The sequence below is a fragment of the Uloborus diversus genome, chromosome 10, assembly GCF_026930045.1.
Source record: "Uloborus diversus isolate 005 chromosome 10, Udiv.v.3.1, whole genome shotgun sequence".
NCBI lineage: Eukaryota > Metazoa > Arthropoda > Arachnida > Araneae > Uloboridae > Uloborus > Uloborus diversus.
Window position 1 is genome coordinate 27,436,312 of NC_072740.1, and position 24,085 is coordinate 27,460,396.

Below are 24,085 nucleotides of genomic sequence, written 5' to 3' on the forward strand. Positions count from 1 at the left end.
ACCGTTTAACTCTTCTTGAGAGTTCAATATTTTATCATCATCTTGCATCTTTTGGGTATTACTCATTCCTGAGCAAGAAAAACGCTTGCTTACTAGCAAATTATATCTCCTTAAGTGGTTTCAAAATCAACTGACTTTTAATGGACTCTTTCAGCTGCAACATGTATGTATGCTTTGGAATCGAGCGTTTGGGGATATTTCTAGGCAGTAACGAATAATCTTATTAACGACTCAAAAGTGTGAAATACAACAGCTACTTTCAGGGCTCAACTTAATCTCATGGTGCGGAGCTCAGGGCACACCAATCTCTTGAAGTGCTTGTATGTGTCCAACTTGAAATTGGTGTTTTCATACAACTTATCAAAGCTCAGTCTGGCAGATATACAGGGTGTCCGAAAAGTCCTTGACACATTAAAAATATTCATAGAAAACCAACAAATTGACCAACAAACGATTTAAAAGTAACTTTAAAAGTAACTTTTAAATCGTTTTTGTTGACATGGAAAAACACAAAAAGGAATGAAAATTACTAAACGAAGAATTACAAGCATAGCATATACTGACACACTAGCTGCAAAATGGCTTTTTTCTTCTTTTCTTCTCCTTTTCATTTTTTTTTCGATGTCATAAAAACTTTTGAACCTGTGAAGTATTATGGTGCAAACTGCAAATTCATATGAAAATTTGTTGGTTTTCTATGAATTTTTTAAATGTGTCAAGGACTTTTTGGACCCCCTGTATAACTTCTACTACTTTGTTAACACAAGACAACAATGTAAAAATTGCCCCTGAAATTACTAGTTTCTTGTACTTAATTGGATTAATTAGATTTAATTAATTCTAATAATTTTATGAAAATTTTAACTACATTTATTAAGATTTTCTTTTTAATTTCAAATGACATAAGAAGATGACAACTCTTACAAACAAGGAACTTGAATTAAAATACAGCAAGAGAAAAAAGTCAATATCATATCAGCAGATGTCTGATACTTCAATTCCTTTTCACCTCGGAGTCCCCGCACAGCACCGATCATTTCACCAAAATGGTTCTTGTCCATGACTTCGTCTTTCCCACAGAGTGGGCAGTTTAAACTTACAAAAATACCAATATGGTGAAGGTAGTCGTTCGAAACTCCGCAAAAGCTTTTTCATGGCTTTTCTTTAATTCAGAAATTATTTTCCCATTATTTAAAATGATTCGAGTTTTCCAATTGCCATACAACCTGCGACTTATGGATGTATTATACTGGCTTCGTCTCTTGCCGATTGTGTAAAAAAATGATTTTTGAAATTTCGATGGTTTTGAAGTTCATTAAAATAAATTTTTATCAACCATTTTTGTATTTATGGTAACGTTCTTGATAATTTTATGTTACAGGTATCGCTTCAGTTCTATACTTTGCTCCAAATTTAAAGCAGGCGAATGGTACGATTATTAGCAATAAGAAAAAGATCACTGAACCAACAGTTATTCCTGCTATAGCACCTGATGAGAGTTTACCTGTTTTAAAAAATAGATCATTTGAGTGAAAATATCTAAACATGCAATTTTTTTAGTGCAATAACATTTCAAAAATGATTAATCTATGTTTCTTCTAACTTGTTTGGTTTATGCAGATTGAGGATGTTTAGATAACTATTTTTTTTCTTTAGTCGTGAAACTCGCAGTTCTAAAAGGTAAAATTTACACTGTGAAAGCAAAGTTATTTAGTTTTCAAGATTTCCATCAATTTTTACACAAAAAGTCACGGAAATACCGTTTCACATAAGTAGAAGAGCAAGTTCTTACTGTAGATCCGAGTCGAAACCTGTGTAAAAAATGCTGGGAGTTCAGAGAAAGTCACTGTTGGATATCCATTTTTTTTTTCTGAACTGAAATTTTTGGAAGTTTCCGAGTCCCAGAAAACTTTTATCTTATCATTTTAAGCGATCTTTCCCTGTCAAGTTCTAAAATCTTGTTGTTACATGTATACTTCAAGCAACTGGTCAGAATGGAAGAGGCTACTAAAAACCACTTCTACCTTCGGTATTTTCTTTTTGGAAATTTAAAATTGTTTTAATCCTCAATTTTGTGCTTAATAGTTTCTGTTGATACGTAATTATACTTCTTTTAGCTAAGAAACCGTCTTATGTACACTATATGACTAAAAGTAGTGGGATACTATGAAAAATTCAGAAAAGACCAATTGCTCTAATTTTTTTCACATAAAAAGTATACTCTAGCTGTCATTCTAAAGTAACAATTAAGTCTGCTATTCATTTAGGGGACCAGCAACAAATTGAGGGAACAAAATAAAAAGTTTCTGATCATTTTTCATTGTAAATAGCTGTGAATAAGCTATAAATTTCAGAAATAAGTTCTGAAATCTATCAGAAGGTTATTTTTATATTTTCGTGAAAGTATCTCTTATACCCACGGAAATATAAGCATTTCTTCCAAAAATGCAAATATTTTTTGAAGGTTTTCAGCTCATATCGCGCAGTTTTTCGTCAAACGTTACTAAACTTTCAGAATATTTGACAGCATATTAGAGAAACATAATAATAAAATTTGAAGTTAAAATATTGAAAGGTTAGTGAAATATGAACGTTTGAAGCAATTAAGTTTTCACTGCACATGCGCGAAAGATAACTATTAATAACGTTTATAATCCGAAGCTCAGATACATCCTACAACTCATTAAAAAAATTCCACCTCAATAGCTTTGAAATTAAAAAAAGTTATCAGCGATCTCATGAGCAGAATTTCTATAACTCTTGGATAGGCGACGAATGGTAAGAGGTCGTTCGCAAACTGGCAACAGTTTCCTGCTATCGTTGCAAAATGATTCATAATAAGAACGGATTACAGGGTATAAAACTGGTCAGTTAAAGTCAGTATTTTAAAAATTGGTCAGTATTTACAGAATTTAGTCAGCAAAGTCAGTTTTTTTTGAAAATTTACTAAATAATTAATTTTAAGATAATATTCACTGTCAATTTTGTTTTTATTTTCTGATAAACTTTAAAAAATGCCTAAAAAGGAATCAATTGTTATTATAGCAGCCCGATTTCGCCAACCTGGTAGTCTGTTTAAAATCTTTGCAATTATTTCATTGGATTGGGATGATCTAGTTTTATGGAAAACCTAGCCCCCCCCCCCCCCGTTGATATTTTTTATATTCTTTGAAACATTTTCCTGTTTTTGTTCAAAGTACAAAAGGTAAGATGAAATTTTTTTCCAGAAATAAGGTATACATGATAGGTATATTTGTGTAAAATATCAAGATGAGTAAAAATTTGTTACTTTTAAGTTCTTATTTTAATTTGTTGCTTTTAACTTTCATTTTAAGTTCTTGCAGTATAAGTGAACTTACACCCTGTCTCAAAAATTTAGACACAAACATAAAATACAATTCACAGTAAAAATATGAATGTTAGGATAGTTAATTTCATATGTGTTACTAATAGTAAACAGTATGTAAAGCACAAGATAAGGTTAATTTATTAGAAAAAACATCATGCAGGGATGCCCACCCTTTCGTGGCGCAGATTGCGCCAGTGAAATTTTTAGGGAGGTTTGTTTTGAGGGGTATTTTTCTCATTTTTTGGGGGGAGGAGGTCTTTTGCAATGTTTAGAGGGGCTGCACCCTTCATCTAAAGAGAGTGGGCATCCCTGTATCATACGTTGAATTTATTTAGAAAAACAGAAAATAGAGTATCCCATAATTTTGACACTTTTTATCATAGGCAAGTGGTGCACCAAAAAAAAAAAAAAAAATGGGGAGAGGGGGGGGGGGGTTAGTCATGAGGGATATTAGGGGGCAGCACCCTGAAGCTGATTTTTTTTTTGGTAAAATTAGGCTATGTTTTTAGATGTTAGAGTTCCTTTACTTATAAATGGCAGCAGCATGATTAAAATATCTCTAAAAGTGTGGAACGTGGTCTCAAAAGTCAGGACTGATGGAAAACGTAAACTTCCGTGGGTATCTCGGTGGTCACGAAACTTCCCCTTTCCAATTCAAAGTTGCATTCTTATGAAATAGCATAAGAAAAGTCCATTTATTTTGCAACTTGTAACAAGAAAATGAGCTTTCTCGACTATTAGCGAGTATTAGAGGACTATCTTATTCCAATACAGGATTTGCTGAGCGGACCGAACTGTATTTCAGCAAGACAAAGCGCCTACTGATGCATTCAACTCAACAAATCTGTAGTTCAACATGAATAGTATCAATGTCATGGAATGGCTATCAGTTAGTCTAAACTTAAATCCAATGTTAAACGTGGGGCAACAGCAAGGACGAATACAAGGGAGGAGCAATCGCCTTTCCCTTGAGGAACCCTGCACCGGTAACTTCTCCGAATTGAGGTTCAAAAACGATAGTATAGGCCATCTTTGATATGACTTTAAGGATAGGAATATGGTTCAAATCTCTCTCCCCAAAACTTTTTGCAAGAAAAATTTCAAAAGGGCGATTTTAAACGGTCTTTGTTGATATCTGGAGAAAATCAACATAATTATAGCACAAACTTACTATGCTATAATTACGTTGGTTTTCCCCCGTTTTTTCTCAGCACAGGGTCATTACTCGATCTTTGGTTATGTTTGGAGGCCTTCCGCCAGGCATTTTTCAAAATTTAAGTCTTGAAAGACGGGATTGTATATATCTCCGGTAGTGTTAGGGGAAGGAATGGGTTCAGCGACTTTCCTCTGGTAATTTTTCGAATCTGTTCCAAAAGGCGCAATTTTAGACCTTCGATGATGTTTAGAGGAGGGGATTCTCCGGAATTATTACGAAATTGAATTTATAAAATGCAAGTTTAGGGTAGATGTAGATATGATATGTTGGAGAGGTAATGGTAAAAAAAAAACAACTGCCCGCTCATTGATAATTTTCTGTAGGGCAACATCGGGCACAAAAACTATATGAAACTGAAAGGTAATATTTTTCAATACGGGAATAACTCGATACTTACGATGGAAAACCATGTGTTTGAAGTAACTAGATTTAATGGAAACACAATTGCATATTTTCATTTGTAACTGTGTTTATCAACCTTAAATATTACTCACAAATTAAAAAGTGTTTGTAATTATGGGACACCCTATTTTATACAAAAAATCAGTAATCCAACGTCAGAAAGCACAAATATTGCAAAATATTGCAGACACGTGTTTCGGTGTTACAAGGAACACCTTTTTCAATGCAAAGGAATGTGAGCTTCTGGATGAAAAGTCATCCGAGAAAAGCAACACGGTGGAACAGGAGATAGTATAAATATCAAAAACTAGAAATTAAACAAAACAAAAAAGATAAAATGACACCTGGAGGCAAAATTTATTATATAATTCCATCAGGAAAAAAACCGTTAAGTAATAAATTTTCCAAGAAAATCCATAAACAATGCAAAAAGTCCAAAAATGAAACCACTCTGAATAAATTTATTCAGAGTGGTTTCATTTCTTTCATTGATTTTTTAATATTTTTTTTAGTTGAGTCTAATTTGAATTCTGTGTTAAACGGCCTGTTACTTTCGTCACAAAACGTCAAATTTTCCTTCCAGACTTTTTATAGCACTAATATATAAGAAAAATTGTGCTTTATTCTCTTCCCAAGAGACACCTAGAATGTATTTAAAATGTTGAATTTTTATTAAATTAGTTAAACAGTTAGTTAGCAGTGTGACGAACGTAACAAATTGTTGGTGACTAACTTAACCACTTGAAACATGCACTGCATCCTTCGAACGTTTAAGTTCAATCTATACTAATAATATAAAGCTGAAGAGTTTGTTTGTTTGTTTGAACGCAATAATCTCAGAAACTACTGGTTCGAATTGAAAAATTCTTTTTATATTTAATAGTGCATTTATTGAGGAATGCTATAGGCTATTTTAAAAAAAGTAGATTGACCGAAATAATTGCAAATTAAATGTTTAATTAATTGTTTAGTTCTATGAATTCCTAATAGATACCGGGGTAAGTTAACTCATTTAGAGGCCGCTAGCCAACAGTCTCAATCTCGATAGCTGCAAAAAACCATGCCGCGCGGCTAGCGAACTGATTTTTGAATGCGTTTTTTTTTTTTTTTTTTTGATATTCAGGTACATAATTTGATTTTGTAGGATTTTTCAATTGGGTTTTGTTTTCCTTATTTCTTGAACGCCTGTTTTTGTTCTTATAGTTAAAGATAGTTATTACTTATTTAAGTAAGTAATTTGATTTGTCGTATTATTGAATTGTGTTTGTTCTTTATAACGTTTTTATTATAGTATTGTTTATTTGGCGAAACATTTTAAATTGCAGAAAAAAAAAAAAAAAAAAAACCGCTTCACTCTCTAAAGGTTATCGCAGCGTGGTTGCTTGGCGCGTTAAGCGATGAACTACACAGTGGAAGGATTATTTTGAGTTTTTAAGCTACAAATACAAATGTGACGACCAGCAACAGGCTCTGGGCCCAGCTAGGCTGGTCCTAGTCAATTAATTAGTCCCCAATGAAGATCAATGGCCCTCTTAAAGCTAGCCACTCCCTTGCTCATTACCGCCTCTTCCGGTAAGCTATTCCAAGTGCCCACGACCCTGCTAAAGTAGTAGTTTTTCCTGATTTCCAAGTTAGCCTGAGATTTAAATAGCTTAAAACAATGACCCCTTGTCCTGCTTTCCCAGCAAAAATTTAATCCATTTACATCATTCATTTTGATAAATTTAAATAACTGAATCATGTCCCCTCTGACTCTCCTTTGCTCCAGGCTATACATGTTAAGCCTATTAAGTCTGGTATCATAATCTAAATCTGAGAGTCCCCTTACTAATTTAGTTACCCTTCTTTAAACCCTTTCCAATACAAAAATATCTTTCTTCAGATAAGGCGACCAAAACTGAACAGCATACTCCAAATGAGGTCTTACTAAACTCCTATATAAAGGCAGAAGAACATTCTTAGATTTGTTTGAAATAGATCTCTTGATGAACCCAAGCATTTTGTTGGCTTTGTTACTAGCAATACTGCACTGTTGACTAAACTTGAAGTCCTGATTTATAAAGACACCCAGATCCATAACATTTTCTGCCTGATTTATGACTGAACCCTGTAAACGATATCTCATACGCTTATTTCCATGACCTAAGTGTAGCACTTGACATTTCCCTACATTAACTGCCATACCCCATTTATCTGCCCACTTAGTAATATGATCTAAATCCTCTTGCAGCTGTTTTACTTGTTCTTCATTTTCGACAATCCCCATAACTTTTACATCGTCAGCAAAACAATTCATGCTTCCAGAAATATTTTCATTGATGTCATTCATAAATATAATAAACAAAAGAGGCCCTAAAACTGATCCCTGAGGAACCCCACTTAAAACATCACTCCAATTAGAATGATTTCCTCTCACAACTACTCTTTGCTTCCTACCAGTGAGCCAATTTTGAACCCAAAGTAAAGTTTTTCCTCCTATTCCAATGTCAGCTAACTTGCTGAGAAGAGCAACATGCGGTACCTTGTCAAAAGCTTTTTGAAAATCAATATAAACAACATCCACACATTTTTTGTTATCTAAAGCTGAGGTAACCTTGTCGTAGAAATGCAATAAATTAGTAGTACAGGATTTACCTTTCCTGAAACCATACTGCAAACTAGTCAACAGACTATTAGTCTCTAAGAACATCATGATCTTAATTTTGATCAAAGTTTCGAAAATCTTACAAATCACCGAAGTCAAACTTACAGGTCTATAATTCCCAGCAATACCTTTAGACCCCTTCTTGAAGAGTGGTGTTATGTTAGCCAGCTTCCAGTCCTCTGGCACCGTCCCCGAGTTATAAGAAGCATTGAAAATATTCAAAATAACATCCACTAATTCCTCTGCACATTCAACTAAAATTTTTGGATAAATATTATCTGGTCCCGGAGCTTTAGTTGCTTTAATCTTTTTCAAATGAAATAAAATCTCCTCCCTGGAAAATACAAAATCCTCAAGCTGTATAATAGCTTGTGTCTTGTTAGTGTCAACTGTTGAGATACAGTTATCGTTAAACACACTGGAAAAAAAGTTATTTAGAACATTTGCAATATCCCTATCGTTTTGGATTAAATTTCCATGCTCATCAACCAAAGGCCCAATTTGACTGTTTCGAGCTTTCCCAGAATTAGCGTAAGCAAAAAACCTCTTAGGGTTCCCATCAATGTCATCTGCCAGCCTTTGCTCCAATTCCCTTTTCTGAATCCGTACCAAATACTTAAAATTTCGCCTTGCCTTACCATACTGGAGCCTCTCCGCACTCTGACCAGTTTCTTTAAACTTACGAAAAGTGGCTTGCTTATAATTAAGAGCTTCTTTAGTCTCCCTGGAGAACCACATGGGCCAAATTTTGGTACTAACACCTTTTCTCCTAAATGGAACATAGTCCCCAACGGTTTTAGCAAGTTTATCCTTAAATTCCGTCCACTGCTGATCTACGTCGCTATTTTCCAACCCTGACGAAAAAACCTCTTTCAAGCTCTGCCTAAGTGCAACAAAACTGTCGACCTTTTTGTGTGTTTTAGCGAATAGTTTTAAATTCCAAAGATACTTTAAAAGGTTTTTTTGAAAAGGTGTGTACCCTCATTTTAGTTGAAAAAAAAAATTATAATTTCACATCAGAAGGGGGAGGGGGGGGGGGGGGGTGCGTGGATTTTTTAATTCAACGGACTTCTTTTAGATTATTAGCACGGGCATCGCCGTACGGGTAATGCTAGTAAGAAATAAATGAAATGTTTATTTTGAAATAAGTTAGTTTTTTTAATGTCACTGTATAATATTTTGAAATTTGTAAATTGTTTAACTCGGTTTCTTAATGCTAATTAATACTAATTTGTAAGAATTTCATGTAAATATTCTAGGTTACAAATATGTTACATTCGTCACAATATAGTAATTTTGTTTCAAAAACCAATTGATGGGACTTATAGTGTGTTTTCTTGTGTGAAGTATTACACAGAAGTTTCATTCTTCCACAAAATTCAGCAAAACTTAAAGGAAATGATTATTAACCATTTAAAACTCATTATGCAACGAAAAAGAATCTCTGAATGTTGCGTTTGTCACGATGGAAAGATTCTGATATTCATTAATTTGAAAAAAGAAATTCATATACCGATATTATTATTGGCATTTCATCAACATGTTTTAAAATGGATTTTCATGCGTCATTATATACTTACCACAACTCGCGTATCGCCTTGAATCGTCACTTTGATCCCCGCAGTTATTATGGCCATCGCAAATCAAACCTTTCCAAATACAACGTTTAGCCAAACATTGGAACAATTTTTTGTTGTCACAGTTGTAGTTTACTGAAAAGAATAATATTGGGGTAAGGAAGTGAAGGGGGAAAAAAACGTGAATTATATTCATACATGGCATTTTAAATCTCGATGACTAGACTAAGCAAGGTTAAAACTAAATTTATATGGTTTTCAAGGAGTTATTGGTTGACTTCGGTTAGCTATCTTCATTTGTATCCAATAATAAAGTTTTAAGATCGATCTTAGAAAGTATTGTTGACTCGAAAAGTAGTTTTAAAAGAAAAAAGAGTGTTATAAAGAAAGAAGTTTCCCTAAGATAAAAGGTTTTTTTTTTCATTAAAAAAAAAAAAAAAAAAAAAAAAAACCTTTGATCTTAGTAACTTGAATGCATATTTTTGCTGTAAAGGAATTGCTCAAAAATTACGTGTTGTACTTCATATATGATAGAACATACAGCACTGACTAAAACCTTTTATTCTAAAACAAGCATTTAAGTTGCCAACATTTTTGCTCTATGCATTTTTTTCCTTTGCTCTTTGCACTTGGATTATTGTATCTTTCAGACATCTTTATGAACATCATTTTGAGATAAAACAAAATAAAGAAATCATTTTACCAAATTATGATTTTTTCCGGCGTCCTGTCAGGTCCGTTATTTAGGGGGGTCAATTGCCTCCCTGGCTTTGGGAAATCAATGTATTTACATGTAAGTGGGCGTGGTTTTTGCTTGTTTTGGTATAATTTACTCTAAGTACATACCCTTTGCCCCCCCCCCCGGAAGTTTTCGAAATGATGGGCTCGCCTCCTATGTCTTCTATGCGTAGCACATATTTGTACACAGCACGCAAATAGAATACTACTACTTAACTACTACTACTTACGTAAATTCCTGATAATATTTTTTAAAAAACTATAATTGATAGGAAAGTAACACTTTAAGCAAAGAGTTTTAAAAAGAATAAATGAAATAAATTAAAAAAAAAAAAAAAACCTACTGTATAAATGCCGTCAGACTTCAAAATTCTATAAAACCCCCATATCTTGTGAATTGACATTTGAGGCAGTGAGAAGCAAAGGGATGTAAGTGGCAAAATTAAAAATTTGGAGATAACCAGTACATAACACATGGTAGGTGAACCTCTCTTCTGCCTTGTGGCCTACCTAGGATGTTATCTTTAAACGCGTTTTACTCAAAAATTGAAAATGTCCACTTACATCCCTTGGCTTCTCGCTGCCTCATTTGGCAAATAAATCGATATACAGGGTTTCCGAAAAATCCTTGACAGATTTTGAAAATTCATAAAAAAAAAAAACAAGTTGTCGATTGAATATAAATACAAATGTGACGACCAGCAGCAGGCTCTTGGCCCAGTTAGGCTGGTCCTAGTCAATTTATTAGTCCTCAATGAAGATCAGTGACCCTTTTAAAGCTATCCACCCCTTTGCTCATTACCACCTGTTCCGGTAAGTTGTTCCAAGTGCCCATACAACCCTACTAAAGTAGTAGTTTTTTCTAATTACCAGGTTTATTTGAATAGCTTAAAACAATGACCCCTCGTACTGCTTTCCGTGCAAAAATTTAATCCATCAACATCATTCATTTTGATAAATTTAAGCAACTGAATCATTTACCCTCTGACTCTCCTTTGCTCCAGGCTGTACATATTAAGCCTATTAAGTCTGGTATCATAATCTAAATCTGAAAGTCCCCTTACTAGTCTAGTTACCCTTCTTTGAACTCCCCCCTTTCCAATACACATATATCTTTCCTTAGATAAGGAGACCAAAACTGCACAGCATACTCCAAATAAGATCTTACTAACTTCCGATATAAAGGTAGAAGTTAACTGATAAACCCAAGCATTATGTTGGCTTTGTTACTTGCAATGCTGCACTGTTGACTAAACTTGAAGTCCTGATTTATTAAGATACCCAGATCAATAACATTTTCTGCCTGACTAATGATTGAACCCTGTAAACGATAAATCGTACGCTTATTTCCATGACGTAGTACTTGGCATTTCCCCACATTAACTGCCATACCCCACCTATCCGCCCACTTAGTAATATGATCTAAATCCTCTTGAAGCTGTTTTGCTTGTTCTTCATTTTCTACAATCCCAATAACTTTTACATCATCAACAAAACAATTCATGCTTCCAGAAATATTTTCATTGATGTCATTCATAAAAGTAATAAACTTGATATGCGGTTTACGCCATAATACTGCGCCATAATACAGGTTCAATAATTTTTTTATCACATCTTAAAAAAAAAGTACTTATAAGTGATACACATGGACAGCTGTATCGTTACAGTGAGAAAAACAAATGTCCTATGAGGTGTTTAATCATCTTATTAAGCAGAAAGAAATACCTTTCAATACCAGAATGGGGGAGGGGTTATTATACATGGAAACTGGGTCGCGAGTACGAAAAAGTTGAGAGTCTGCCTACATATACAAACTCCCGATTTCCCTCGGGCGAATTATGTGCTTTGAGCAAAGTTGAAGCAAAACTAAGTCTTTAAAAAAATTCAGTAGGTTCACAAGTGTTGTCCATCGAAGTTCATGTTGTCTACCCCAAGCTCCAGTGTTATTATTCTCGTGTCAAAATTCATTTGTGTTTGGAGGTTTTTTGAAATTTTTGCTTAAGCTTTCTAAGTCTCCTTCAAAACCTATATTTGCCGATTAAATTCTCCGAAGATAAGTTTATTACTTAATTATTCAAGTATCTAAGGTGATCTAGCCTTATCGGCGAATCCTGATGTTGCTTTGTTTACTTGTCGTTTCAAAGTAAACAAAATATGGGAATTCGAGTTGCAACTTTAGATCACCAATTTTTACTGTCATTTGTCAATATTTTGCGAACAATTTTGTATTGTCTTGAGCAGTTTTTTAGTTTTCAGGTTTTCTTTGGTTTTAGACATGAATCCAGGGAAAAGAAAGAAGATAGGCGGCTGTCCTTACCTCAACTATTCGCCTGAACTGATGGAAAAAGTGATCCAAGAAATCAGGAGCAACCAAATTTCAACAAGGAAGACAAAAAAAAGTAAATTTTGGTGTTGGCCTCATTCCCCCGACGTCATTTGGTACAAAAATAAAAAAAAAGGAAGAAAAAATATTGCGACAAGGAAGAAACCTACCCAGTTGGGACAAAATTTTTATTAAGAAAACCCAGGAGTAGGTACCTACTAATTGCTTTTCAGACTATCTAGCGTTCGTATTTATGTATCTGAATAAAATAATGTATTTTTCACAGTTGATTTTATTTAAGAGAACCTGAAATTTACTCAAAAATTATAAAAAAAAATTGTAAATCGGAAAGAGTAAGTACAAAAAAAAATTTTTTTTTTTAAATTTTTGCAGTGTATGGAATTGGAACAGAACGATCTATGCATTGTAGCTTCAGACTGGTGCGGTTTAGCAATGCATATCAAGGAAAATATGAGGTGGTCTAAAGTTGTCACCACTATGTGCAAACTTTATACCAAAAAATTCCCTCTCCCTTTGTGTGTAATTTAGATTTTTTTTCGAAGCGTCACTCTACATCTGAGATGTATGATAGTGCATGTTTAAATTCTCAACCTTTTTTGGCAAAAAATTTAAAAAATATGAAGAAAAATACACATAAAGTGGTCTAAAGTTGTACGGTTTTACAGGTCTGATTGTAGAAAAATTCACCCATTTTAACTGAACAAGTGTGAAATGTATTGTTAGAAATTCCTATTTTCTCTTTCTTCCCCCTACCTTTCTATAACCTTCCAAAAAGTCACCGAAACCGACTAGTTTAAACGTTACATCATTAACACATAGATACGCAAGTGGGTGTGGTTGTTGACGCAGGAATCTTCGCGGGGAAAGTGAGGAGAAACCACGTGACTTGGCTATCCACAGAAGAGCGATTCTCGTAGGGATTTGAATAGTCGTCAATTTTAATATTTTACCATCTGCCAAAAATGTTTTTACACATTTATTTTCTGTCACCCGGAAGCATATAGTTTACAGATTAATGGATAAGGGTTTTTTTTTTTTTAATTCCTACAGTAAACTGTAGAGTTATGCCGATTTAAAAATGGTTCTTTAGGTAGCGCTCAAGGTTCTTCTAAAGGTTGTGGTCAAACCACGTGGTACACAGCGGCGAAATTCTTTGATCTTGTCCCCGGATAATAAAACTTTTCGCCTTTACTCCTGCTTCAGCGCATACAATAGCGACTGAATAGAATGGCTTGACTATCTCTCAATGGTCTAAGGTTAAAAATGGATTTTTGCATCCACACCCTTTACGTGTGTAAACGAGTGATCGGATTAGTTTCGTTCGAAAAAATTCCTCTCCCTACATTTTTGGGGTAACTTAACTTGATCTATTTGTAGGATTTGCTGCATATGTGTCTGTTTCGATATGAATGATTCTTTTTTAGCTTTTACATGTACACTGTTATCGTTTTTAGCTTTAGTTTAAATATATTATCCGATTATCCGTATTCCGCGAATAATCAGGAGTACTCTATGGGGACAAAATTTTTATTAAGAAAACCCAGTCACCACTGATATTCTTTTTGGGTAATTTTTTGAGTAGGTAATTCTAAAGAAATGTTCTACGATAATCATTGTTTCGTTGAAATTACCAGATATGTATGATGTTATAGTAAAAGTGACATCCGAATAAAAGCCTTCATCCGTTCCTTCTTCTGTAAAGAATTCTAGCTGAAGTGCACCATTATCACTGGTATAGGATTGATATTCAGTAACATCATCACTATAGCCACAGAGCGTGAACTCATGGTTATTTTCATGAACCTGTAAGAAGAATTTAGTTCACTCAACTTTCAATGAAAAGTGAACAAAAGAGCTGATAGCATTTAAACTGAAGTTAGTGAGAATAGTTAATATGCAATCAAGATGAAATAAACGACTGCATAAGAGTAGTATGTATCTTTATTTCAAGAAATGGCTATTTATTTGACATTTTGTTTTTTAGAAGGAAAACTAATTTGAATTACTTATGTGTTTTATGTTTATGCATTGCTGAGAAAAATTCACGTTGAAATATGTAAACTTTTCATTCTGCTTTAGTTTTCAATTACAATATTTAAAAATTTGGATTTTTTTTTAACATTTTGAATTACACATATTAAAATTTCTTATGGTATCATCCCCATCATTACAACCATAATCAGTCCAACGCTGAATGGCGATCTCCCCCCCCCCCTTTGGCGCCTCTCAATAAACAAAAATACTCAAAAAATAACTAAACGCTCGTTTCCCTAAAATTTCAAAAGGGCACATCATGGATTGTTTTAAAATTGATTCACCTATGCAGTGAAATGAGTACATTAAATTCATTTAATCTGTTTACTGTGTACTTGTGCATACCCCAGTACACACTAAGTTTGATATTATGTATATGCAAAAAAAAAAAAAGCAATCATCTTGACGTGCAAGTCATATCTCATGCCTTTTACCCAGCAAATTTGCTTAACAAATATAAAAGAAGGATACATAGAATTAGAGGTGCTTTTACAGTAACGAGAACGAGAGGACGCAGGACATCATACGGTACTTTTATGCCTAACTTGACTGCCTAACTGCCTTCGTGCATTTACACCAGATGCGGCCAAACAGGATACTATAAACGCCATTAATTTTTATTCTTCCTGTAATAAATTATCAATTTGTTCCGATTACTTTGGTTTTGTAATCACTCTTTAAAATGTTGTTTTTTTTTGTACGTAAAATTTCACTTCATTTTCACCAACTATTCTGATTTTAGTGTAACTATGTTGCTTCAAGACAAGAAAAATCACTTGTACGTATACTTCGTTCTTCGTTCTATTTGAGTCATCCAGAAAATAAAGTCTACTTTTTTTCCATTTTTGCCAAAACTTTAAGTCTTTCAAAGGTTAGTCAGTAATAAAATTGTACGTCGTCAGCCTCGGCGAAAAGGAGCACAATCAGCTACCTTTAATGTAATCTTGTAACACTTCCCACTCACACAAGCTAATAAGCAAAGCAAGTGTTAAAGGCAAAAAAAAAAAAAAAAAAATCTCATATTTTGATTGCATTTTTATGCATAAAATGGAAGTGAAACTCTCGTAAAAACTTCGACTTAACGGAAGTACATTCGAAATATAGAGACAAATTTGTATTGAAAACATTACATTATTTTGAACCGAATGGAAACTTTGAGATAAAGGAATATTCGAGCTATCGATAGTCGACTAAGATGTTTGTTATTTTCTAAACTGGATCTGATTCTAAAGGTAACCTACTTCTTGACTTATGGTGCACCTGCATTCTGCTTGCACTTGTTAAAGAAAACACTAAACTTTCAAAAAATAAATAAATAAATCTATATATATAAAAATGGATGTGTGTTTGTGGGTGTGTGGGTATATGTGTATGTTTCTTATACAAATCCACAGTTTTCGTCGGATTTCTTCCAAATTTGGCACAGAGGTAAATTGTTACTCAGGAATTCATACAGGCGGGTTTTTGGAATTTAAAAAAGATCCGAGGAGGTTCAAGTTCATATTTTTAATCATAAATTGCTCTTTTCGACACGAACAAATTTTTGTATAGTTATGAATTTAGTCTAAATGAAAAGCCCGTAAAAAACTGCCCTAGATGAAGTTTCTTCAAAGATTAACTACTGTCGTTAAATTTAGGAACTTTGATTCCGAGCTAATAAAAATGATTTGCAACTTATAACCACCAGGAAATATTTTTAACACAATCAACACAAAAAGTATCATAATCAACGGCCGGCAATGTCTTTTAGCCACAAGCGAAACGCATGTTTGGTAAGCGAGCCGTAGATATACGGGATAATGCTGTACATCGTTTCGTATCCCCAGAGATCCATTGATGCAACCGTTGAATTGAAATTTTTAATACTGTTTAATTAAAAAATCCACGACTTAGGGTTGCGTGTAATTTTTTATAAGTGTTTTCCACGTTAATAGCAAAGAAAATGCAAACATTAGTAAGGTATTAATATTACATTCAAGATTGACGTATTATCTTCGACTGTTTCAGCATTAGAATACTTTTATTAAAACCACATCTATTTCATTCATATGATCCTTACCAAATCAATTTGCAATGTGTAAATTTTTTGTATACTATTCCTCGATTTACGACGAATCTTTAAGTAATTCAATTCAACTATAACCAATAACCTAATTCGGTTAAATAGAAGTCGCTCCAGGCTATCAAAGAACATGTATGTTTGTGGGTGTGTGGGAGTGTATGTTACTTCTACAAATCCAGTTTTCGTCGGATTTCTTCCAAATTTAACACAAAGGTAAATTGTTGCTCAGGAGTTTATATAGGCAGGTTTTTAAAATTTTAAAAAGACCCAAAATGGTCTAAATTCATATTTTGAGTCATACAATTTTTTAAGCTCTTTTCTACACGAACGAATTTGTGTATTGTTATTAATTTGGTCTTAATGAAAAGCCCGTAATAAACTGCCCTAGATGAAGTTTCTTCAAAGATTAACTACTATCGTTAAATTTAGGAACTTTGATTCCAAGCTAATAAAAATGATTTGCAACTTTTAACCACCATGAAATATTTTAAATGCAATCAAAACAAAAGGTTATTCTCAACATTGGCCGTTTATGCCGATTCGCGATTACAGTAAAGCATATTTGGCAAGAAAAACGAACGAAATCGAAATGCTGATGTTTAGCGTTTTTTGAATAGCATCCTTCAAAGCAGGAATGCATTGCGGTCTTCGACGGTTCTACTTACTTTGTATGCTTTCTTTTGGTATTTCCGTTGCAGTAATGGTAGAACGAAATTTTAGATGAGTATTTCCCACATGAACAGCCCAGAAAATATGAAAACCAGCTCGGTATCAATAATTCATACATTATCCATGTACAAGCTTCAACAATTTAATGTTGGATGGTCCTTAAAACCAATCTGCATATGTTATTTATACTATGCCATGATTTACGTCAGATCTTTACCTAATTCGGTTCAACTAAGTTTAATTGCTGAAGGCTAACAAAGAACAAGAGTAAAAAATACTAATTTCGCAAATAAATTGCAAAATAATCATATTTGTGCTTAGTAGCGTATCTGGAATTTGTTTGTCAATGGGGAGGGGGATGGTCATGACGTTTCTTTTATGCACATAAGCTACCATACTAGGATTGCCAATATGTGCTAAAATTAAAGATTGTGCACTTTTTTACTTGTACCACACGGAAATATAATTCGGCGGAATTCATACACTTTGGGAGGGTTGGAGTTTTAAGTTTGGAAAAAAATGCAAATAAATATTAATTTATGTTTGAACTGTTTTAAACTGCAAAAAATTGCTACGTTTTTTATATAAACAAATTTCTTCATTTGAAATTTTATATTGCCTTAACGCTCGAGTAATAGTACATCTGATGAAGCATCTTCGCCGACTAGCAATAATTTTATATCTGTTTGCAGGTATGATGCAACTTTTGACACACAGAGATTACTATTTAAAGGCATGATGAAATATTACTCCACAATATGAAGTTTTTTCTTCATCGTAAAATAAGTTGAAAAAAGCTGCATTCCCAATTAAAAAGCTAAGTTCGATAACTGCTATTGTAAACAATCGAAAAATATTGGAAGTTTGTAGCTACCGTTAAGCATTTCAACCGTCATTGAAGAAGTGCTGTGAGATATGAATGGAAAATTATTACTATAATAGCTTAAACCCACTTAAACAGTATAGGGATAAGGTGAAACACTTTGTATCTCATGTGAAACCACATTGGACGATTAAGTGCTTTAAATGTATGTGAGATATAACTATTTTCGATATATATAGCTTTATGATACTTGCTCAAGGTTGGTTTCACTCACAAATGTAATTCTTCAAGCTGCTGGGAGGGGGACTAAGAACAATATCTAGGAGAAAGTTTTGAATTAAATTTATGGATTAGGAAAATTTGAATCATTTAAGTTTTAAATTTTTAAACTACGTTTCGAAACGTGAAATATATTTCGTTTGCTTTTAAACTGTGGATAAGGGGAACAGAATATGCAACAAGATTCTGTAAAATGTAAACAAAAGATTTGTCTATTATACAATTGTAAGTACAAACAAGACATTTATTTTTCAAAAAATATTACGGCCTGCAAATAATTAAAAAAACAAAACCTAACACGGATAGTGACCAAAATGCACACGCCTACTTTTTTCTCTATAACGCAGTTTAATTGACGGTTTTTAAATAGTTCGTTCAATAACTTCACGTCCACCTACTTCCATTTTTAATGTTTTACATACCTTAAAATAATGACTGTAATATAGTCAATGAACCCATTCCCACCTCTCACTACGACTGTGTCTCTATAAATTAAAATTTTGATGTTATCTAAAGGATACTCTGTCTAAAGCAACAAACTTAAATACGTCCTCTCTCTACCTGCATCAGTGTAAGATATGATGTATAACATTTACAGCAAGTATTAGGTCTTAAAAATTTGAACTAGAACTTAAATCTTGACAAATTTTAAATCTTTACAAGACATTAATATTACTGTCTAATTGTCATTTTTGCCTACGAAAATAGAAATTTGACGTCAATATAAGAAAATAAAATGTAGCTGACGTTTTAGGCAAGTTACACTTATCCAATTTTACTCTATGGCATGACAGTAAATCACCATGGCAAGAGCGAGCAGACACATTTGATAAAGTTTTTTTTATACTAAGCAACTTTTTCTGCAAAATGTGCTTGCCTGAAAAACATACAAAATAACCTATCACTTTATACCTTCATTCTCAAAAACACCGCCAAAAAATCCGCAAAACGGAGTGTTATCGTCTCTTAACAACACTGACTGAATTCTTTATTTTCTGTACGGTGGACTATTTGTTTAGCTTTTGGACATTGAGGATGATTTCAAATTAATCTGAAAATATTGTAACCGTGTCCAAGAAGACTATTTTGTATATATTTGTGCCTGATAATAGGGATTGACTTCATTTTTTGGTAAGCTCACGACTATTTCTAAGGAAACATTCAATGATTTATTTCCGAATAAAATGTATGTGAAAAGTACTGTTGTATTTTTTGATGTATTGGGGAAAACAAAACGTACAAAGGCCGCCTAACGCTTTTCTTTCGACGCATCACGTAAAAGGTTGTCCCACAAGATTTGCAAAAGACAATCATTTGTCTTTGCATTAAGACAATTTACGTACCGCCCGTCTGATTTAACCTCAGACAACGTACCAGTGGAGACTACAGAGCCCAAATAATATTCCTCGTACTTTTTTGCTTTAAGTTGATGCTACCTTTTCGGCAAATGCTTGATTTTCTGTGTTATTTAAAGTATTTTGAAGATTTGAGCCTAGAAAGCATTGTGAATGTATTTTTTTACGCTTATTTAGATAGAATTCATTCAATTGATTATCCAAAAGATATGTTGCATTAAAAAGCACCCGGGCAACGCCGGGTAGTAAGCTAGTAAATAAATAAATAAAATACAATAAAATGAAAAATCCAAAGAAAAATAAGAGTGAAACGGTCAATGAAGCTTTAAAATTTTATTTTGCTATTTTCATTGTAGAAGCCAAAAAAATTCAAAATAAAAATCTAAAAATTTACATGGGAAACATATATTATGGGGTATTAAATTTTTATGAATCACGTTTCATTACTTATAAATTACATTTATGATTAGAACAGTTTATTTTCATTTAACCTTGAATTACTTTGGAGCATTTTAAAATTTCTGGAAAGAAATTACGCCGTAGCTACTTTCTGTATAAATCAAAATTCTGAATTACAACTTTCCATTGAAACCAGAGGAAACCAGAACTTTTAAATAGCGTTATCAGGACCAAGTTGACAGTTACAAAGCAAAACAACAGTTGAACTTTCAAGGGCAAAATATCTAGTGGTAAAATAATCTGTCTGGAACGTTTCCTGATAATAAATTGTACGCTTTCGAACTGTTTCATAATGTCCGAATGTTGAATTTAAAATTTATTGTGACACGCTTCTTTTATCAAGTTATGATTTAGGATAAATATAACTTTCTTCTCAGAGAAAATGCGAAAATATTTTGTTAACTATTTTCACTTAAGTCGCTCATTACTCATATTAAATTATGCAATCTTAAATCCTTGTTCGTTTTGAAGCAAGGTTTTCTGATTGATACAGTAAAGCCTGTGTAAGTTGACCACTCGCGGCATACTACTTTAGTGGTCAACTTATAGAGGTTGATTTAAATGATATACAGGCGTCCCTCGTATAGCACGGTACTTCTACATCAAGGTTTCGATATTACACGGTACCAAATTTGCGATTATTATAACACGGTTTCGATATTACCCGGTACAAAACTAGATTTTAAATACTGCTCAGTTTTGATGCAACACGAATTTTAAAAGAAGGAATTTCGTTTTTGTTCAATACACTGTTAAAAAATGTATGGTAATCACTAATAAGTTTTGTTTTTATGAAACTTTTACGAAAAATTGTCTGTCTTCGGCTCTTTCCCCGTATAACACTAATTTTTAACTTTTAAATACATACTTTATTTTTCTCATCAGTGTTCTAAGAGCAAAAAGATGAATATTGTTTTGCTTCCAATACATTGTTAGAAAATAACATTAGGATTAAACATAAGCTAAATTTGGCAGACGAGAAATAAAAAACGTAGTCGAAACAAAATCTATACTAATATTATAAAGAGAGAGGGCGGATTTTTGTGTGTTTATATGTTCGAGGTAATCTCCGGAACCATTGCAGCAATTTCAAAATTTCTTTCAATATATGAAAGATGCATCCTTACTGAGTTACATAGGCTATAAATTATGCATATATGTACTTATACTAATTTTTTAAATCAATAGTGTGTCTTCGCTACTAGTTTACGTACTGATCTATTGGTGTAATATGTAAACACAAGCACTGATTGTCTCGCACTTGCATTGATAAAATAGTTGAAGGTTCCCTATGAACGGAGTGTTAAGGAACAGAAACAAGTGAAAAAAATAACGATGATGGCATAAGAACCGCTATAACCTATACATGTATTTGAGGCTGCAGAGGATAAGGTATACAGCATGCTATTAGCCTTGGACATCACGAAACATTTAGACTAGCAGAATGTTAATGCGTGGAAATTTATTCAAATGAGTTACAACTAGAGATTCACTTCGAGTAAATTAATTTTTGAATTCAAGTAGTGCAGATAGATGATATTAATCCGTGATTCTAAAAGCTGTAATTTTGCACGTATTTCGAGCTACCCTTTGAGATTTTTTATCTATACTAATATTATAAACAGAGAAGGTTTATTTTGTAGGTTAATATGCTCCGGACAAGATTAATACATGATAGCAACCTACTGAATGAGTACTTTTTCAATGAAGCAATTAAATCAGTAACCGATCAGCGACTCGTCTATGATACCAGAACGTAAGTTGATGTTTTTCGGCATACCCGGTGAAACTGAAAAGTTTAATAAATTTAACCAAAATCAACAGGCAGACTGAGGATGTGTTTGCAGTTATTTTTTTAAAACTTAATTGCAGCAATTTTTCTTAGAGGTCGAAAAACTAACCACTCCAGGTTTGAACTACTTTGAATGGCTCCCTTCAGAAAGACTCTGTACGTTTCATAAGAAGAAAATGTGCCATTTGGCTAGCGTCTTCAAAAGGTTGGCCGCATAATGTATTACGGGTGTTCGATGAGCCGCAGTTTGTATATAAGAAGCCGTAGATTCTTTTTTTCGTGGACGAACAAAAAGATTAAGACAACATTGAGAGAGGTGTCATCTTCGCATTTGCCGGTGACTCTTCTCAAACAATTCCTGTGGTTCCCTTGATAAACGCGTGTAGATATACTTTAAGCCTGTTTAAAGTCGACTCCTTTTAGGAACTCTGTACGATCTCTGTGTCTTAAGAATACTTTTAAGAACCCATATTTATTCAATTAAAATTAAAGGCGGTATTCCAATAATTTCGTTGCGAAACTTGAAAATTGTCTTATGTATGCAATGGAACTGGACCCCAAATAAAATCAATACGGACTAATATGATTTATCGTATTATTCTTACTGCATCAGCAGCTGGTTATTCAGGAATATTTCCCGAAATCCCATGATCCTTGCACATTTCCACCTCTAATATAAGTATAATTGCAATTTCCAATGAAAATTTTTTATGCCATCACCATCATCAAAACTGAAGGTCATACGTACAACGTTACATACAGGAAGAGTATTTTGTTCACGGGGAAGTAAAGGTTGGTCTCTCTTGATTAGGAAATGAAGTGAATCAATTTCTTTCAAAATCTCATAGAAACGAAACAAAAAGTGTATTTACGAGTATACCATGATAAAATGTATACCATGACATTTTAAAACAAAAAAATGTGCAGAATATTTATTTAAGACAAATTATTTTTTCAACGCGAACACGCTCGGGAAGAGCCCCTAGTATGAAATAAAATAAATAGAATAACGCTATTTATTTTATTTTAGACTTTGTAAAGCTCAGATTTTTTTTCTTATAGAATGCGTTTTGTTCTTAGAAAAGAGAGTTGAAAAAAAGCTTTTTCTTGTGCGTAACAGTTTTAATTTGAGGTATGAAAAATAATTAAGTTTTATTGTTTATAACAACTGTCATTTTTAAATCAGTGGGTCTTTGTATATTCTATTGAACCGAAATTTCAGCAACTATAAAATTAGCACCTTATGAATTGGTTCTGATATAACACGGTACACATTTCTTGATTTACATTATTTTAAGGTCTCGTATAACACGGTTTCGATATAATACAGAACATGGTTTCCATACAACACAGTACACATTGACATGATTTATGATATGTACATGATTAATTAGGTTAAAAAATAAGTAAAAAAAGTACACTCCTGTTTGTGAAAATTGCAACACCACGAAGGACTTACGCGAGTGAGCTGAAAATCGCAGGAAATGTAAAGTAGGGCATGATATGCAAATGATTAGAATTGCAGACCAGTAGCGCATGCGTATTAGGGTGGGCCGAAAAAACTTTTTTTGGATATCTGTTTTTGGATAGTGCGGAAAAGTTGCTCTATGGGCCCGTTATTACCCATAAAAAAATTTCGCTAAATTTGTTTAATATTTAGCCGGCGCTATTTGACCTTGAAAAACTGAAAAAAAGGGCAAAAATGCACTTTTTTTCAAAAAAGAAGGAGAAGGGGGCAAAACAAAAGTTTGAAACTAGTTTCAGCAAACATTAGAAGTATCTGTCAGTGAATTAGTTGAAATCCTCAAAGACTTTTATACATTTCGTAGAATATTTAGCTACGCTCCTTTAAAACTGAAACATGGGGAAAATGAAAAAAAAAAAAAACTTTTAAAGTAGTTTCGAAATAAGTAAATACTGAAATGCTACGCAATACGTTACTTAGAAAAAACAGTGAAAATTCAATCAATTTTATGCGACATTTGTACGCCAATTTTAAAAAATGCACACACTCAAATAAAAAATAGTTACATAAGATGCTAATTTTTTAATCTTCGGTTCCAATTGTTTCTCCTGGATAATAAACGGCGCTCAACTGCTTCTATTATTCCTAAGATTATTTCATAACTATTTTATATATGTTTGACAAATAGAGCCCTTATTAAAAAAATGTGAATCCTCTGAAATCCTTTAAACTGACCAATGAATTGAACGCAAATATTCTTCTTTTAAGGAAAGAAAAGTTTCCCGGCCGATTGCTCTCTGCGCTTCTGTCAGAACGAAATTCTGAGCATTCGATTGTTCACTGCAGAACGTGTTAAAGAGAAATTTCGAATGTCATT

At 33.2% G+C, this 24,085-nt stretch overlaps 1 protein-coding gene across 1 annotated transcript in view; it reads right to left on the reverse strand.

Moving 5' to 3' along the window:
* Nucleotides 1–886: 886 nt before the first annotated feature.
* LOC129231521 (uncharacterized) overlaps nucleotides 887–24,085 on the reverse strand; it is a 33,936-nt gene continuing 10,737 nt past the window's right edge. The window contains exons 3-5 of the mRNA XM_054865860.1: nucleotides 13,902–14,073; nucleotides 9,192–9,323; nucleotides 887–1,504 (exon numbers count right to left, since the gene is read on the reverse strand). Coding sequence (XP_054721835.1) covers nucleotides 1,371–1,504; nucleotides 9,192–9,323; nucleotides 13,902–14,073 — 438 coding nt within the window. The 3' untranslated portion in view covers nucleotides 887–1,370. The remainder of the gene's footprint in view (nucleotides 1,505–9,191; nucleotides 9,324–13,901; nucleotides 14,074–24,085) is intronic.